Source organism: Oncorhynchus clarkii, chromosome 3 (genome assembly GCF_045791955.1).
Source record: "Oncorhynchus clarkii lewisi isolate Uvic-CL-2024 chromosome 3, UVic_Ocla_1.0, whole genome shotgun sequence".
Taxonomy (NCBI): Eukaryota; Metazoa; Chordata; class Actinopteri; order Salmoniformes; family Salmonidae; genus Oncorhynchus; species Oncorhynchus clarkii.
Window position 1 is genome coordinate 56,051,057 of NC_092149.1, and position 17,501 is coordinate 56,068,557.

Sequence of the window (17,501 nt, forward strand, 5' to 3'; positions counted from 1 at the left end):
TGGGTCCTCAGATCTCAAAAGGTTTTACAGCTGCACCATCTAGAGCATCCTGACGGGTTGCATCACTGCCTGGTATGGCAACTGCTCGGCCTCCGACCACAAGGCACTACAGAGGGTAATGTGTACGGCCCAGTACATCACCGGGGCCAAGCTTCCATTCATCCCTTACCTCTATACCAGGCGGTGTCAAAGACTCCAGCCACCCTAGTCATAGACTGTTCTCTCCGCTACCGCATAGCAAGCGTACCGGAGCGCCAAGTCTAGGTCCAAGAGGCTTATAAAAAGCTTCTACTCCCAAGCCATAAGACTACTGAACATCTAATCAAATGCCTACCCAGATTATTTGCATTACCCCCCCCCCCCCCCCTTTACACTGCTGCTACTCTGTTATCTATGCATAGTCACTTGAATAACTCTACCTACATGTACATATTACCTCAATTACCTCGACACTGGTGCCCCTTCATATTGACTCATATTGTACTGGTACCTCCTGTATATAGCCCCGCTATTGTTATTTACTGCTGCTCTTTAATTATTTGTTATTCTTATCTCTTACTTTTTTTTAGGTATATTCTTAGAACTGTATTGCTTGTAAGTAAGCATTTCACTGAATGGTCTACACCTGTTGATTTGATTTGACACAACGAGTCTCGAAATTAACACATAGGCCTACATAGCCAATATGTAGGGCATGCTTTATTAATGTAAAATTCGATTGTGATTTCCCATTATTTCACAGTTGGTTATATATAAGGTGCAGCAATATTTTGCCTATGTAAAATGATTAAGGTAAGCGTTATGGATAGGATAGGGGGGTAGGGATGTTGCTCCGCAAACCCCTTGAATAAAAAAAAAAATCTAACATGTAGGTGGCCATGACATTGCATGTCCCAAAATGTTGTCACCAAAAACTAGTTATTTTATTAGCTACGCCCGAGTACACTTCTCAGAAAGGTGTACATTATGTAATACAAAATCCAATACATATTATACAATGTTTATTTTCCTTTGGCTGTTAAAAAGAATACAAACAAATATATTTTACAATAAAAGAAGCAGCGAAGGACCTATCAATGGCAGCGGCCAGCATTACCGGGGTAAGGAAGATGAATACATTGTAACCACTAAACATGTCTATAGAATGTTCGAAGCTTCATTTGGGAGCTTTATGGGCTACAAAGTCACAATCTTGTCATAGCCCGTTTTTCCTTGACATTATTGTAGCGCTGCTTGCATCCGTTTTCATTCCTAAAAGCAGCTTTCCTATAGTGTGTGTTAAATGAAACGTAAGGCTATCATTTGTTATCCTGGCTAACTGAGACTTTCTCACATGAACGATTTCCCGCCCCTGTTATTTTATGTCACGTTCTTTCATCTCATCATCTTCTTCAATGGGCTGCATAAGCTATCCCTTCACCCAATATGTTGGCTGCTATTACATCTGTAAACAATTGCTTGCTACAGCTACGTGGCACTTTGAGACGACAAAACGTTACAGGGTCATGTTACATTTCACTCTCTTTTCTATAAATCTAATCTATTGCCGAACATGTCAATCTTCTCCATCGTGTCTTGTGTAGAGGATGAGTAAAAACATCTTGTTGTTGTCGTCGCTGCTTCTGCTGAACGTCCAGTATGTCCAGTCCGCATCGAAAGGCGTCTCAGCCAGTCTGAAAGCCAAGTGGAGCATGACGCCTTTCCTCCTGGAGACCAGGTATATTTTACGGAATAAATTAGCTGGAAAACAAAAACTCGATGTCTCCAGGATAGCATAGGCCTACCAGTCATGTCTCTCCTGAATACCACATATGCAGGCCTATCCATTTTGTAAGCGTTAGGCTAGGTTACATGCATGTAGATTATGCTTGTGTACTAATTACAATAGAAATAGGGACTGCTCCTTATTCCACCAAAACGGCTAAGCTGTATAACAATGGAATTACTAAAGTACAATGTGTAGTAATGACAGTGTTACTACAAGACAGGTGTAAGAGCAACTAAATTCCTCAATCATAATGAACGTACATGCTCCTGTGTTCATACCTTTTTTATTTCCTGATCTTTTGTTTAGTGAGTTTATTGCAGAGGATGGAAATGAGAAATTCTGGGACTTTGTTGACACTGTGAAGGAGTTAACGGTTTACAAAAATGGAGGTATGTGGACACTATGATGTGACAAGCAAACAGTTTTATTACCACAAAAATATGTGTTCTGTGTCAGATACAATGCTTCTCACACAATCTGTTACATTGCCTCTTTCCTGCAATTCCAGACAGTGCCTGATTGATCTGTAAATGTGGATTGAATTTGATAAATAATAAAGATCAATGGTCCATGAGAAAACCTCATAAATCTGTCTACTAACTCATTTATGTGGATTTTGATTGTGAGAGTCAAGATTCTTTGCGCATTCATTTGACTCAGATTTCCTTTACAGAGTCTGTGCGCTCCTATTACAACTTGGTAATCAAGAAGGCCGGACAGTTTTTGACCGTGCTCCAGGTCAATCTCCTCAAATTTGCTCTCTCCTTGAGGTCCTACTCACCAGCTGTTCATGCATCCCAACAGGTAGGCCCTGAAATACTTTTACAACTCACCTCACTGTGATGATCAATTTGAAGAAAGGTGTTCAATAGCAGGTTTTTGTAGATGTTGTTTCAAAGCCTAACACAACAAAATGGACAGGGCTTTCTAAGGTGATGATTTAACTCTAAACACCCATACGCAAACTAGAGCTTATGCATAGGTTTATTTATTAATTATGATTGTGCAATTATACAATACATAGACTATGCATATTGCGCATAGCAGAAAAACATAAAACAAAACTGATTTAAGGTGTCTTTGGTACATAATTGGTCGAGAGTGTGGACTGTATTATTATGCATACTGGATGGTCTGTTATGCTACCCTCCAAAATGTATATCAATTAGTCTGCAAGAGAACTTATAGCCATAGGCAATGCTGTTGGTTCATTGATTGTGGAGGGCGGCATACAGTTAGCCTACAATTAGTGAATTTGATTTTGAATAGCCTAGTAACGGGGAATTTTTTATATTTTCATAATGAATTATTTTCATAATTATTCTTTAGCTATAAAGAATATCTCACCACCATGCGTTTCCATCTCCTCCTCTCTCCTTTATTCCTTTCTTGAGCTTGCAGACTAAGCACTGGGTAGCTCCAGGAACAAGGTTGGAGAGTTAATGGCATACAGCATTTGGGTGGAATATCACCTGTCGGGCAGCGAGAGCACGCACCTCAAACAGTAGTTGATAAGTGGATTAAAATAAGTGTTGTTATATTTATTTCTCAGCTACTCATAATAAGCACATGCTCCGCTATAAAACCGAAGTAGCCCACAAAATGGACCGGCTGGAAAGCGCACTGCCTCCATTTGCTATTTGAGTGCATACAGATGACATGTCCCCCCCCCCCCCCCCCCCGCTGTTCCTGTCCATTTGATAATGAGCCATTTTAAATCGAAAGGCAAGATTAATAGTCTGATGGGTGAAAATATGGTCACTTGATGAAGGAACAGCTGTGCAGCCTGAGGCAAGGAACAGAACGCAAGCTTTTTTTTTGCTACTTTCTCAAATAATCAATAGTCTATAGTCACACCATGCAGCCCATATATGTTTTCATTTCTAAGACATTCTAAGGTTTGTATCATTCACAACTAAAGTTACCAAATAACTATTATGTCTATTCTAAAATGGATTTTTTTTAAAGTCCCCTCATCAATCTACACACAATACCCCATAATGACAAAGCAAAAACAGTTTTTATGAATTATTGCTAATTTATGAGAAAAAAAAACAACGTAAATATGACATTTACATAAGTATTCAGACTCAGTACTTTGTTGAAGCATCTTTGGCAGGGATTACAGCCTCGAGCCTTCTTGGGTATGACGATACAAGCTTGGCACACATGTATTTGGGGAGATTCTCCATTCTTCTCTGCATTCTTCGGGACCATCGGGTTTTTGGTCACCTCCCCGACCAAGGCCCTTCTCCCCCAATTTCTCATTTTGGCCATGAGGCCAGCTCTAGGAGTATTGGTGGTTCCAAACTTCCATTTAAGAATGATTGAGGCCACTGTGTTCTTGTGGACCTGCCTCGACACAATTCTGTCTCTATGGACAATTCCTTCAGTTTTTGCCCTGACATGCACCGTCAACTGTTGGACCTTATATAGACAGGTGTGTTCCTTTCCAAATCATATCCAAACAATTGAATTTACAACAGGTGGACTCCAATCAAGTTGTACAAATATCTCAAGGATGACCAATTGAAACAGGATGCACCTGAGCTAAATTTTGAGTCTCATAGCAAGGGGTCTAAATACATACAGTGGCAAGAAAAAGTATGTTAACCCTTTGGAATCACCTGGATTTCTGCATAAATATGTCATCAAAAAGTCACAACAGTAGACAAACACAGTGTGCTTAAACTAATAACACACAAACAATTATATGTTTTCATGTCTTTATTGAACACACCATGTAAACATTCACAGTACATGGTGGAAAAAGTATGTGAGCTCTTGGATTTAATAATGGGTTGACCCTCCTTTGGCAGCAATAACCTCAACCAAATGTTTTCTGTAGTTGCGATCAGACCTGCACAAGGGAAAGGAGGAATTTTTTAACATACCTCTTTACAAAACTGTTTCATTTCAGCTATATTCTTGGGGTGTCTGGTGTGAACCGCTCGAGGTCATGCCACAGCATCTCAATCGGGTTGAGGTCAGGTCATTGTCCTGTTGCATCACCCAACTTCTGTTGAGCTTCAATTGGCGGACATATAGCCTTACATTCTCCTGCAAAATGTCTTGATAAAAGTGTGAATTCATTTTTCCGTTGATGATAGCAAGCTGTCCAGGCCCTGTGGCAGGAAAGCAGCCCCAAATCATGATGCTCCCTCCACCATATTTTACAGTTAGATGAGGTTTTGATGTTGATCTTTTTCTCCACACATAGTGTGTGTTCCTTCCAAACAACTCTACTTTAGTTTCATCTGTCCACAGAATATTTTGCCAGGAGCGCTGTGGAACATCCGCAGCCTTCTCAGCCAGCGCCAGTGCTCTTTTGCGAACTTCAGATGTGCAGCAATGTTTTTTTTTGGACAGCAGTGGCTTCTCGTGGTGTCCTCCCATGAACAACATTCTTGTTTAGTGTTTTACGTATCGTAGACTCGTCAACAGAGATGATAGCATGTCCCAGAGATTTCTGTAAGTCTTTAGCTGACACTCTAGGATTCTTCTTAACCTCTTTGAGAATTCTGCGCTGTGCTCTTGTCAACTTTGCAGGACGTACACTCTTAGGGAGAGTAGCAACAGTGCTGAACTTTCTCCATTTATAGATGAAGATCAAGGGTTTTAGAGATACTTTTGTAACCCTTTCCAACTTTATGCAAGTCAACAATTCTTAATCTTGGGTCTTCTGAGATCTGTTTTGGTCGAGGCATGGTTCACATCAGGCAATGCTTCTTGTGAATAGCAAACAAACATTTTGTGAGTTTTCTTTAAAGGGCAGGGCAGCTCTAACCGACATATCCAATCTCGTCTCATTGATTGGACTCAAGGTTAGCTGACTCCTGACTCCAATGAGCTTTTATTGAAGTCATTAGCCTAGGGGTTCACATACTTTTTCCAACCTACACTGTGAATGTTTAAATGATGTATTCAATATAGACAAGAAAAATACAATACTTTGTGTGTTATTAGTTTAAGCAGACTGTGTTTGTCTATTGTTGTGACTTAGATGAAGATCAGATCAAATTTAATGACCAATTTATACAGAAATCCAGGTAATTCCAAAGGGTTTACACTCTTTCCACTGTATGTAAATAAGTTTTATTTTTATTTTTTACATTTTTTACATTTCTAAAAACCTGTTTTCGATTTGTCATTATGGGGTATTGTGTGTAGATTGATGAGGGGATTAAAAAAAAAATCTACTTTAGAATAAGGCTGTGATGTAACAAAATGTGTAAGGGAAGTGGTCTGAATACTTTCCGAATGTCGGACCTGTTTTCAAATGATCACTTTTACATCCAACATAGCCACTTCACTTGCTCCATAATGGGAAAAAATATCCTTTCTATTTTATTCAGCTAAGATCAATTCTATTATTTTTTACTTTTAAACCATATAAAATCAAATAATGACAAGGGACTTATAAGCATATCTTGTCAGCTAAATGAACAAGCCTACAGCCTATGTCATGGAGCATAGCCATATAACTAAACATACAGTAGCCAACTCATATTCTGTTCTGAAATACATTTTCTTCATATCATAATGTTTCTTTAGACCTTACTGAAATAAATAATGCATTTATTGTGATGGTGTATATTAAATCGATTTATTATACTTTTAAAAATGTTGATGTTCCAATGGCGCCCCATCAGCGGCTTGTATGTGTGGGGGCCTGGAGATGCTAAATGTGTTTATGTTAATTAACGGTCAATTACCGTGAGACCGTCAGTCTTCTGCATGACAACCGGCTGACAAAATATCATGACCGCCACAGCCCTAATGCTGTAGCCTAATTGTGTCGCTCCTCTGCTCTCAATAGATAGGCAGTGATGAGTCTCCGCCTGAGGCATGCCTTGCCTTTGCTTCGGTCCATGGCCAACATGGCTGCAGCACAAAGGATTTGAAGAAGCTCCTGAAGGCAGCTGCAGGCAGGTAGCTACACACCACTTCGTTCTCATCTCCTCAGAGGATCTACCTCACTCTAGTGCAAGAGTCAACTAACAACATAAATTATAATAAATGAAATGACAATTTGATTTTATAATTAACAGTTAATAAATGATGTTATTCAAGTTTTATTAGTACAAATTATAGATTTGTATGTAAATGGTGGAATCTAATTTCTCTTTTTACATGTTTGCAGGCCAAAACCTTATCTATACAAGAATGAGCACAGATACCCTGGACTCAATAAGACAGATGTCCCAGTTGTGATCCTTTATGCTGAGATCGGCACCAAAAAGTTTGGCTCCTTCCACAAGGTGCTGGCTGAGAAAGCTGCGGAGGGCAAGCTCATCTATGTGCTGCGTCACTTTGTAGCCGTGAGTAGTGAGGCTTTTTGGATTTCCTTAACAGCTTTGAACGGTATTTAAAGAGTGATGTGCTTTAGCCAGGGATTGAAGTGGGATTTTATAGGGGGTGCAACAATCCTCCTCAAAACCGGGCGCTTTACTACACTTATTTTGAACAGTAATTTATTAAATTACCACTGTATGGTGTTTTTGATCCTCCGTTGCTATAACTCATAATGGTTGGCTGGTTGGCTGTGTGAAAATCTGATTTGGTTTTGTCCAATATTGGACTGATGTAAGATTACGTGTTGTTGGAAGCTTGGAAGTGTTCATGCTAATGTGGAACAGGCTTGTGCTTTACTGTGCATTGTGGTCACTGGTCCCGACTTTGAGCTCTGTGGGAAGATGGAATGGAGGGGGTGACAGGAAGGCCATTGCAGCTTTAAGAACAACATCCACAAAGGGCGAGGTCATCAGGGCTGTACAACAAATGGATTGCATTAGCTGCCAGTGTTCAGCAGGAGAATACAGATAACCAGAGGAAGTTTAGCTGGGGCCTGAGTAACGGATGGCCTGACACTGTGAGAAGCAGCACTAATGTGTTCTTTTCAGAGATGTACCACAGAGTTCACGAGCTACCGTGTAGGTGTAAAAGACTACACATTCAGAGCGCCTCGTGTCTCTAAGATGTGAATAAAATCTAAAGAATCACAGGGTCGTGGAGTTGAAGTTAACATGCCAGGCCCTTTGGCATGCACTACTGATTGGTCCGATCATGAAGAAAAAAACATGATTTCTTATAGGCCTTGAAGTGTTAAATAGTGTTTTATCTTCTCCCTTATTCAGTGTCAGTATGACAAACACACATCAGTACCGTTGGTTCTTAGATTGAATTAAAACAGATGATTTTATGGTTAAGATTATATTTCCATTGCTGATTTCCACTACAGGAGCCAAGGCCCCAAAAGATGCTGTTGTCTGGATATGGTGTTGAATTGGCCATAAAAAGCACTGAGTACAAAGCTGTGGATGACACACAAGTAAAAGGTATGTTTGTGCACGCCTATTCTGTATTAAAATATATGTTTAACTGATGCCAATTGAAGAATATTAATGGCAACTCTGCTGCTTTTCCACAGATAAAGGAACAGTGAACACTGATGTGGATGACATTGATGAAGTCCAAGGCTTTCTCTTTGGGAAATTGAAGTGAGTTAATGAATTTGTGAGTCAATGTATTTGTATAATAATATTAGAACCTTAGTATCACCTTCTGTCTTGTTCCATCCCAGAAACTCCCACCCAGACCTGCAGGAGCAGCTAGGGGAGCTCCGGAAGCATCTGTTAGAGAGCACCAATGACATGGCTCCTCTCAAAGTGTGGGAGCTTCAAGGTACTGAGCATCCATTAGTTATGCTAGAAGTTTTTCCTGACCACATGACCTGACTAGGAAAAACTCAAGGCCCAAGCTAATAGATACCTCGAGTGTGCCAACTCAATATTAGAGTGTGTGACTCAATATTAGGATGATGCTCTTAATATTTTGTCAGAAGGGGACCATTGCGCTCTCCCTGAAGCTTGGCTGGTGCGTAAAACCCTCAAATTCAGACAAACAAAAGATGTAATGGATCCACACTCGAAAAGATGACACATAAAGCTTACATCATTTGTATTTTTTCTTTTAATTATTATTTTCACTCCGTCATGGATAGCATACGTAGCCATTTAGGCTTTGCAGCCTTCAGTGTTTTAGGTACAATTTTATTTGAATTCAAAACAGCATTTGTACGGAACCACTGATGAGCAGCAGGTGCTTCTAATTAGGGTTGCCACTCATCTGCCAATCAGGGAAGTAGCTTTTCTGGTCTACCTGTATTCAAGTTAGTCACGAAGAAATACAGAATTATCGAGTATGGGAGCGGGCACAAAGGTCAATTGAGGGCATCAGGCGTGAACCGTTCATTTATCAATTGCCTCAGGTGGCTGCTCACTTGGGTACATTATATCAATTCATGAGATAGACGTGGGGCTAACTCATAAACGACATGCAAAATCTGATATGGACAGTGTTGTTGTATATCTTTTGGCCAATAGGAAGGAGATGAAATCGAGTTATTCATTTATACCGTGCGGGGATACAGAATTATATTTATATACAGTTGAAGTCGGAAGTTTACATACACTTAGGTTGGAGTCATTAAAACTCGTTTTTCAACCACTCCACATATTTCTTGTTAACAATCAATAGTTTTTGCAAGTCCGTTTGGACATCTACTTTGTGCATGACACAAGTAAATTTTTCCAACAATTGTTTACAGACAGATTATTTCACGTATAGTTAATTCACTGTATCACAATTCCAGTGGGTCAGAAGTTTACATACACTAAGTATACCTGTGTTTATTGACAATAGACTTGATGCCATCACAGCTGTCACTGAAAGTAAGTATATAGTTGACAGAAAACTATTTCTTCTATTTCTTAAGTAAGTTTTATGCAACATCTTTTTGATTACGGACCCATTATACATTGTTTGTCTACACCTCTGAGCCGGAAACGGTCTGAGCCCTTGTTGAGGAAAACCCCCTGGCCATACCCATTAGTTGTGTGCTAGCCTGTGTGGCACTTAGTGACTGTGAGGATCACCATGGTGACAGTTTGATGAATGGAATGGAAATGATAGCACTTTACTCTTGAGCTTAGTAAAAGCAATCAGTTTATGTTCAGTAGAGACTGTCAAGCACAGGTTCAATGTGTCGGGCTTGGCAACGTGTTGCTCTAACCGTGGGCTATTACTTTGATTGTGTGAAGTGGAGTGGAAATAGGCAGGACGAAGCAAGCGTTCAATAACCCTTACGCCAAATCAGTTCAACACAGAATGGTATGATGTCCTATAAAAGGGAAAATGCTCTACTATTTGAAATATTTAGAAGTTGAGCTAATGATATATGTACCGAGTTCACAGAGTTTCACGGAGTGCCTCAGTCTGAATCAAATATTTGAATGAAATCAATATTTGATTCAATCTATGTATTACAAATGAACATTTATTTTTATTTTTATGCATGGCCATTTTTCACCAAGTACTGTAGGCATCCCAAGGTGATCTACTTTTCCAAGAGAAAGTTATCAACTGGTTCAACTTCAAATGATTTCAACTTCTGATGAAAACATCTGCAGATCTAAGCTTCCAGGCAGCGGCCAGGATCATGTCTGTACCAACGTTTGATGCTCTGAAGCTTATGAGAGACCTCAGTCAGAACTTCCCCAGCAAAGCCAGGTGAAGCTATACACCTCACACTCTTTCTATTTAAAAACCTTGCACAGTCTGTAGGAATAAATAAGCCTATTTGACATGAAATAAGAAGAGGTTCTCCCGGCTTGTAGACTTGAATCCGATCCTGGAGTGCAACTTGTTTTAGACGGCTGTTATGAACAACAAACCAGGAGTGCCGAGTCAGCGGTCTGGCGCGTGATTACAGAGAGTCTGCTGTAGATATATATACCATCTGAGGGCCCACAGATTTGGGAGATTAAACGGGGGTTTTACTGCTCGATGGGGAGAAAAAAGCTGATGGTGACTACATGTTTTACTGTTCCCACAGATCACTGACAAGAGTGTCTGTGAACCAAGAAATGAGAAGAGAAATTGAGGAGAACCAGAAGGTGGGATATCAAAAGCAGCAGTTTGTCCCTAAGACTGTGCACTTGTTTGTCTAATGTGAGGTCTCGACGTATCATCTGTTTACGGCTATTAATGTAAATGCTCTTACATTCTTTCCACTGGCATCTTAGAGCTTACAGCCCGTAGAATCTATTTCTACATTGTAATATCAGGCATACACTATAGAGAGGATGAGGGTTTGGTTGGCATCAGACTAACCGCAGGGAATCCTCTCTGTTCCAGCGGCTGAGTGAGACCATGGGGATCCATCCGGGAGATGGAGGCCTGTTCATCAACGGCCTTCACATTGATCTGGACGTCCACAACCCCTTCAGGTACAGTAGGAGCTCAACTCAGCAGGGAGGATCAACTGTCAGCTTTCCTGCTCTCTGCTCTCTCTCCCCCCTGGTCTCCCCAGCCTCAGCACTGGCTGCCCACAGCTCAGTGTTCCAGGGCTACTGGATTAAAACTAGCCTAGTGCACCGCCGACAGACAGCTCCTCTGCTCGGGGGAAATGAATGCTGACCTGCGATTTCTCTGATTCTCTGTCTTTGGTAGCATCTTGGACACTATCAGAGGAGAAGCCAAGATCCTGGAGGGCCTCCATAACCTGGGCATTAAGGACGAGAACCTAGGCAAGCTACTGAGACTGCCCATGAACCCAGTGGAAGAAAACTATGCCTTAGACATCCGCCATCCAGCTATAACGGTGAGAGTCAGGGTGTTCATATTATTTGTTTGCAATATGTGATCTATAAGCTAAGAAAGCTTTATACGCTGTTTATTCGTATGTGGGGTTTGAAAGGTGTGAGAAGACAACATATTTTGTGAGAATCAAAATATAGGGTACAAAACCAAGGTCCTTGCTATCTTGGAACCTTGGGACGTCCCAACTCTGACTTTACTCCATTGAAGTTGACATTTGCAATGGTTAAGGTCAGGATTAAGGTTTATGGTTCCAGGGTATGGTTAGGATTTAGAGTAGGGACGTCCCAAAGATCCCAGAAAGCACTAACCACAAAATCAAAAGTAGCTCTTAAAGGGCCAGCCTACATTGGGTGTACAATTTTAAATTACAGCATTATTTAATCTACTGTATTCGTCTGTTATTTATTCTGTTACCAATAATATTTACATGTTAATATTATCTTCAAATTATAATTATTACTGTATGTCTCATTTTTAAACTAAATCTATTAGCGTCCAAAATGTAATTAGGTTCTGTATATCTAACTGTCCGATAACACGTTCTGATGGAATGGCTTGTCCTGTACTTTGTAAAAGCCCAGAGTGCATTGAGTGAATGTTGGACAAAGATCTAGGTTCCTTCCTGAACATAACAATGTGAGGGCAAAGTGTACTCGGACCACAAAATAGGTGAAGTGAACTGGCAAAAGAGCCCTCATTCAAAGGCAAGGGCAGTGTGAATACAAAGAGAACCGAGTTCTTCTCTTTTTTTTTGCCCCAGAGTTTACTTTAAAGAGGACTGAGATCGATTATTTTAAAGAGGACTATATGTTAAAACACCCTGAGAGATGAACCCATGCCAAGAACCATCGTCCTGCGGAAGGGATGGTTTTTTCCTTTCTTTCTCCTGGCCCAGATCAGCATTGCAGGTGCTTTGTCTTGAGTGCTGGCATCGGGGTGTGGATTAGAGGATCAGTCATCAGACTATTGCACTAGTCCCAGTCTGCCAAAAACCTCAATTATACACTTGGCAGCCAGCCAAGGAAAGCTACTGTATCAAATAAAAAGAATTACTTGCAAACTTTAATATGATGCCCCTCTGACATTTTATTATGGAAAAAAAACTTGAAGAAAGCAACAACAAATGAACATGACATTTCATCTAGAGAATGTCTCCTTCCGATCAGGTTTGCTGTCTGTCTTTTCTCTCAGTGAGGCAAGTAGAAAATGTTACCCTTTGGGTTGTCTGCTCTGGGCAGAGACCGACAGGAGTGTTGGTAGGTATCCCATTGTGACTCTTTGTTACTCAGGGAGGTTTCTCAGCCTTCTGAGGGGAGAGAGAGAGAGAGTTCTGTTAGTGCCAGTTTGGCTTGTAATGGATTATTAAGCTACAGTAGGCATTTGCTTCCCTATCTCCTAACACTAGAGTCTATACATGTTGCTAACGTCCCATGCACTTTTCACTCAGATGGCTTAAACATAGCACCATCTGCTCCCGGGGGAGTATGGGGCGAAGTGCAGTAGCATTGAATTAATTTGATCGTTTCCAAGACTAAAACTGTCGGTTGCTGTTATGTATGGTATTGAGTTACGGTTGACAATATTTCTGGCTGATGCGAGTGTGGCTTATTTTATTATTAAAATACTGAATTCTAATTAAATGCAGCTACGCTCGCAAAGCTTTCACTGTGCTGATTACTCTGATGTATTTGGGCCTCGGGACACTTAAACTCAGTTTAAGACTAAACTAATTCTCACAACCTTCCACACTAAACCAGCTTTCCTCTTGCCTTTCCCAGTGGATTAACGACATCGAGACAGACTCCATGTACCGCAGCTGGCCCTCCGGTGTTCAGGAGCTCCTCAGAGCCACGTTCCCCGGGGTTATCCGCCAGATACGACGCAACTTTTTCAACCTGGTGAGTCCCAGGAGGAGAGGAGAAAGGACAGTTGGGAAGGGTTGTGACACAAAGCCACTGGAACAGTTGTTTCATCTTTGAGAGGAAGTCCTGTATAATAGATGGTGGTCAGGTGAATTTGCGCTACAATAGACCTACATGTCAAAGAGAATAGATTCTGTAAGGATGTTTATCTAGCTGAGAAGTCAATCTGTCTTACGTTCTGTTGTTTTCAGGTGCTGTTGCTGGACCCAGTTCAGGAAGAGAGCATTGAGCTGGTGAAACTGGCAGAGCTCTTCTACAAACACAAGATTCCTCTCAGGTACTTTATAGGTTGCAGAGAACTACCCGTTTCTCTTTGCGCTTGTCAACTCCACCAGATGGTGACTCAAACTCTGTCTGCAAATTGAAACAATGTATCTTTCTGCTCCTTTAAGGATCGGATTTGTGTTTGTCGTCAATACTGACGACGAAGTCGATGGAACTACGGATGCTGGAGTTGCATTTTTCCGGCTGCTGAATTACATCGCCGACGAGTATGATTTATCACAGGCTCTCATGTCTATGGTTTCTGTGAGTATCTCATGCTTGTAAATCTTTCCCATTTCCAGCGAGCACTTTCTTGTGGAATTATTTAAGCACAATCTTTTGCAAGCTCATGTCTCTTTTGATGTTTCTCAGTTGTATAATAGTGCCCTCTCTCAGTTGGGCCGCTGTCTCAGACATTATTGGACTAGACGAGTAAGGGTTTGCCTGAGGCTTCAGACTATGTAGGCAGGCCTGGAAGTTATCGACAGTGCCTTTGATGTAATGGAGAGGGACGGTCAAGTCTCACTGACGTTTTGTGCACTTGCAGATGTACAACAAAGTGGAGATCGGCGAGGCATTGTCTGTTGACACAGTGTCTGCATATCTCAAGAAGAAGTTCCCCAAAGCCAGTGCTGCAAGGATTCTTGGGGAAGATTCAGAGTATGATGACAAAAGAAAGGTGTGATTAATGGACAGTATGTTTCTATTGTGCGTTTACTTGTCAAATGTAAACCATAAGATCAAGTATTTTACAGTGTCAAAATACCAGATTAATTTGATTACATTCCTCTAAAGGTTTCTTCATAATCCATAAATCACTAATGAAACAGGAAGCAAAAAGAACAGTCTATGGCTTGGGTGTCTGGAGTCTTTAACGATTTTCCAGGCCTTCCTTTCACACCGCCTGATATAAGAGGTCCTGGATGGCAGGGAGCTCGGCCCCAGTGATGTACTGGGCTGTCCGCACCACCCTCTGTAGCGCCATGTGATCGAGGGCGGTGCTGTTGCCATACCAGGCAGTGATGCAGTCAGTCAAGATGCTCTCAATGCTTCAGCTGTAGAACCTTTTGAGGGTGTTAGGGCCCATGCCAAACCTTTTCAACTTCCTGAGGGGGGGGGGGGGGGGGGGAAGAGGTGCTGTTGCAGTTTCTTCACGAGTGTGCGCGTACTTGAAGCCGATGAACTTAGTCAAATAGCTTGAGTGTCCATTAACCCGGGCACTGGTCTGTGTTGGGGACAACAGGCAGGGGCAGTGTTCTACAAGAAGAGTGGTTTGGGCCCTCTGCCTCTGGCTCTGTTCAACGGAGTCCCACTCAATGCTGAGGAGATGGACCCAGATGAACTGGAGACTGTCATCCTACAGCGCATCATGGACACCACCAACTTCTTCCAGAGAGCTGTCTACATGGTAAGAACTGTTGGGGGAATTGTAGTCATTATCGTATTGTCCATTTGTGTCCATTTTATTTGTGGAAACAGATCTTAGTTTGTTATTGAATATGATAAGTGTTTTGGTTGAATAGGTTATGTAAATAATATGATTTACTCACGCCACAGGGCCAGCTGACTGAGGGGACAGATGTGGTGGACCATCTGATGGACCAGGCCAATATGGTACCACGCATCAACCCTCTCATCCTCAGCACTGACAGGACCTATCTGGATCTCACAGCCTCTCCAGGTAACAAATACCACATTCTTGTCCAAGTGTTAATGTGTATGTTGACAATACAGTCTTCATACAATTTACAATACTTTTCATTTTCCCCTTTCAGTTGTAGATGACTGGGAGGACACCACCATGTACTCATACCTGGACTCCAAGGACAAGACTGCTGTCATTGCAAAGAGAATGAAGTATTTCACAAAAAATGGTAAGAGTCCGGGTATACTTTTGTGGCACTCCTGATTTTATATATTTTTCTCCCTTGAGTGTAAATACTGTAGTGTTGTATGGTTGCGTATACTTGAACAAAATAAACGATTTGTTGAAAAAAAGCTGAGCAGCTTAAACGACACCGGGAACATCTGAGTGTTTGTTCGTCAAACATTTCATTTCACCAGGCGGATCTTCACACTTTACACACGGATAATATACCGACATATTAGTATGGATCCAGGGATGTGTAAAATTGCTCTTTAGGGGAGCCGTCTGTGCTTGGTCTGAGTTAATTGCACTGCGCCCTGGTTAGTAGTTTGGCTTCGGGCCAGTGGTCCAGCCTCAGCCCCAACTCTGCTGCATCCTGCCAGGGGAGCCCTGCTCAGAGTCAGGGTGGGGCTGGAGCTGCCCAGGGAAGCTGAGAGGCTGAGGAAGGCGACTGGGGGGGGGGATGAAGCAGTAAACCTTGACAGGTGGCACAATCTCCTTCTGATTTAGTGTGCTTTCCTCAAGGACTGTGCCTCTCTCTCACTGTCTCTCTCTTCTCTCTGGATCATATAACTTGAGCCAGATTTAATTTCCCTTCTCACTGCCCGTCTCCACTGTCAGTAGGTGGTCTGTGTCAAGACCCTTTTAAGGGATTAGCAGTATTCCCTTATAAGCAAGCTGGAGCTTTAAGATTGCGATCCCTCTTTTTAACTGAGAAAATTGTCAGGAATACTTTCATCTCTTCCTGCTTTATATTTTCTGTCAAGACTGGCTGAGTCACTGTGTATTTGAGCATTTGAAATGATTCAGTGATTTTTGACAATGGCAGTTTTTCTGCTTTCAGAAATGTCACCGTATTTGAAACGTTGCGTTGTACAGTAATTGATGTTGATTTCCAGATGAGGATGGGATTAATGGAGTGACTGTGTGGATCGTTGGGGATTTTGAAAAGGCCTCAGGGAGAAGACTGCTGCTGAACGCACTGAAACACTTGGTGAGATTCTGCTGCTTTATGCTACTGCAGGGCTTCCAACACCCTGTCATGTGGGGCCCCCCAGGGTGAACGTTTTGGTGTTCGCCCTAGCACTACACAGCTGATTCAAATAATTCAACCGATGATGAGTTGGTTATTTTGAAGTCAGGTGGTTTGTGCAAGGGCAAAAACCAAAACGTGCACCCTGGGGGGGGGGGGGACCCTGCTCTACTGCAGCCCTTCTACTTTCCCTTATCCACACAAGGCGCTATGAATTATGCTATGTTTTAATTATAATTTTCATATAAAATAAACCAATATCACACTTTTTTTGCTCAGTACTACCGATCAGTCACGCCAATGTGATTTAGGAATCCTAATTTATTACACTACAGTGGCCTGCACCACACCAATGCATATGTAGCTTTTAATGTAGTCAAGCAAGGTAGGTTTACCCCTAGACTTTAATTACTATCTAGCCGCCATGGAGAATCTTTGATGGAATTAAAATGTTAAAACTCACGTGGGACACATTTTACCTTGGCCTGAAATAAAAACAAAGGCTGCAGTTGTTATTCTCTGATTAATACCCACATAAATATTCCATAGTTGATTTAAAATCCAGCCAGGGTTATGCCTCGCTTTACTGCAGATAAGAAGAGAAAGACTATTAGCAGTCTGGAGACTGCAAGCTATTGAGGCTTATTTTTAAGAAGGTATATTTTTTGTGAGCTCTCTACTGAGACAGACAATACCTTGTCAACAAGAGACAAGTTAGAGGAATCTCATCTAGCCTCACAATAAATCTCCTGTCTGCAGTAATTTCAAGGACGTCCTCAAAATGTTTTGTATAGGCAATGTTAAAGGTACCTTATATTTTAAAAATCCAATTAAACAATTAAACAAAACTTCTTACTAAACAGCAATTTCTCAATCAAGAATTTTGCTGGGACTGTCTGGGAGTGGGAAGGGGAAAACTGAAAATTAGCTGTTATTGGCAGCATGGTTTGGAACTCTCTTCTTGGTCTATTAACCTGTTGCGTC

General features: G+C 41.5%; 1 protein-coding gene across 4 annotated transcripts in view; it reads left to right on the forward strand.

Moving 5' to 3' along the window:
* Positions 1 to 1,052: 1,052 nt before the first annotated feature.
* Positions 1,053 to 17,501, forward strand: part of LOC139399395 (UDP-glucose glycoprotein glucosyltransferase 2) — a 42,751-nt gene continuing 26,302 nt past the window's right edge. For 2 of the 4 annotated variants that reach the window (XM_071144801.1, XM_071144810.1), the window contains exons 1-21: positions 1,063 to 1,100; positions 1,584 to 1,717; positions 2,075 to 2,157; positions 2,442 to 2,572; positions 6,588 to 6,700; positions 6,912 to 7,089; positions 8,010 to 8,106; positions 8,199 to 8,268; positions 8,352 to 8,452; positions 10,240 to 10,339; positions 10,665 to 10,725; positions 10,967 to 11,058; positions 11,282 to 11,432; positions 13,210 to 13,329; positions 13,545 to 13,630; positions 13,746 to 13,881; positions 14,165 to 14,296; positions 14,861 to 15,025; positions 15,175 to 15,298; positions 15,393 to 15,491; positions 16,384 to 16,478. In XM_071144801.1, coding sequence (XP_071000902.1) covers positions 1,077 to 1,100; positions 1,584 to 1,717; positions 2,075 to 2,157; positions 2,442 to 2,572; positions 6,588 to 6,700; positions 6,912 to 7,089; positions 8,010 to 8,106; positions 8,199 to 8,268; positions 8,352 to 8,452; positions 10,240 to 10,339; positions 10,665 to 10,725; positions 10,967 to 11,058; positions 11,282 to 11,432; positions 13,210 to 13,329; positions 13,545 to 13,630; positions 13,746 to 13,881; positions 14,165 to 14,296; positions 14,861 to 15,025; positions 15,175 to 15,298; positions 15,393 to 15,491; positions 16,384 to 16,478 — 2,292 coding nt within the window. In that variant the 5' untranslated portion in view covers positions 1,063 to 1,076. Of the gene's footprint in view, positions 1,101 to 1,583; positions 1,718 to 2,074; positions 2,158 to 2,441; positions 2,573 to 6,587; positions 6,701 to 6,911; positions 7,090 to 8,009; positions 8,107 to 8,198; positions 8,269 to 8,351; positions 8,453 to 10,239; positions 10,340 to 10,664; positions 10,726 to 10,966; positions 11,059 to 11,281; positions 11,433 to 13,209; positions 13,330 to 13,544; positions 13,631 to 13,745; positions 13,882 to 14,164; positions 14,297 to 14,860; positions 15,026 to 15,174; positions 15,299 to 15,392; positions 15,492 to 16,383; positions 16,479 to 17,501 lie in introns of all 4 variants that reach the window. The other 2 variants (XM_071144822.1, XM_071144816.1) reach the window with 2 other exon arrangements.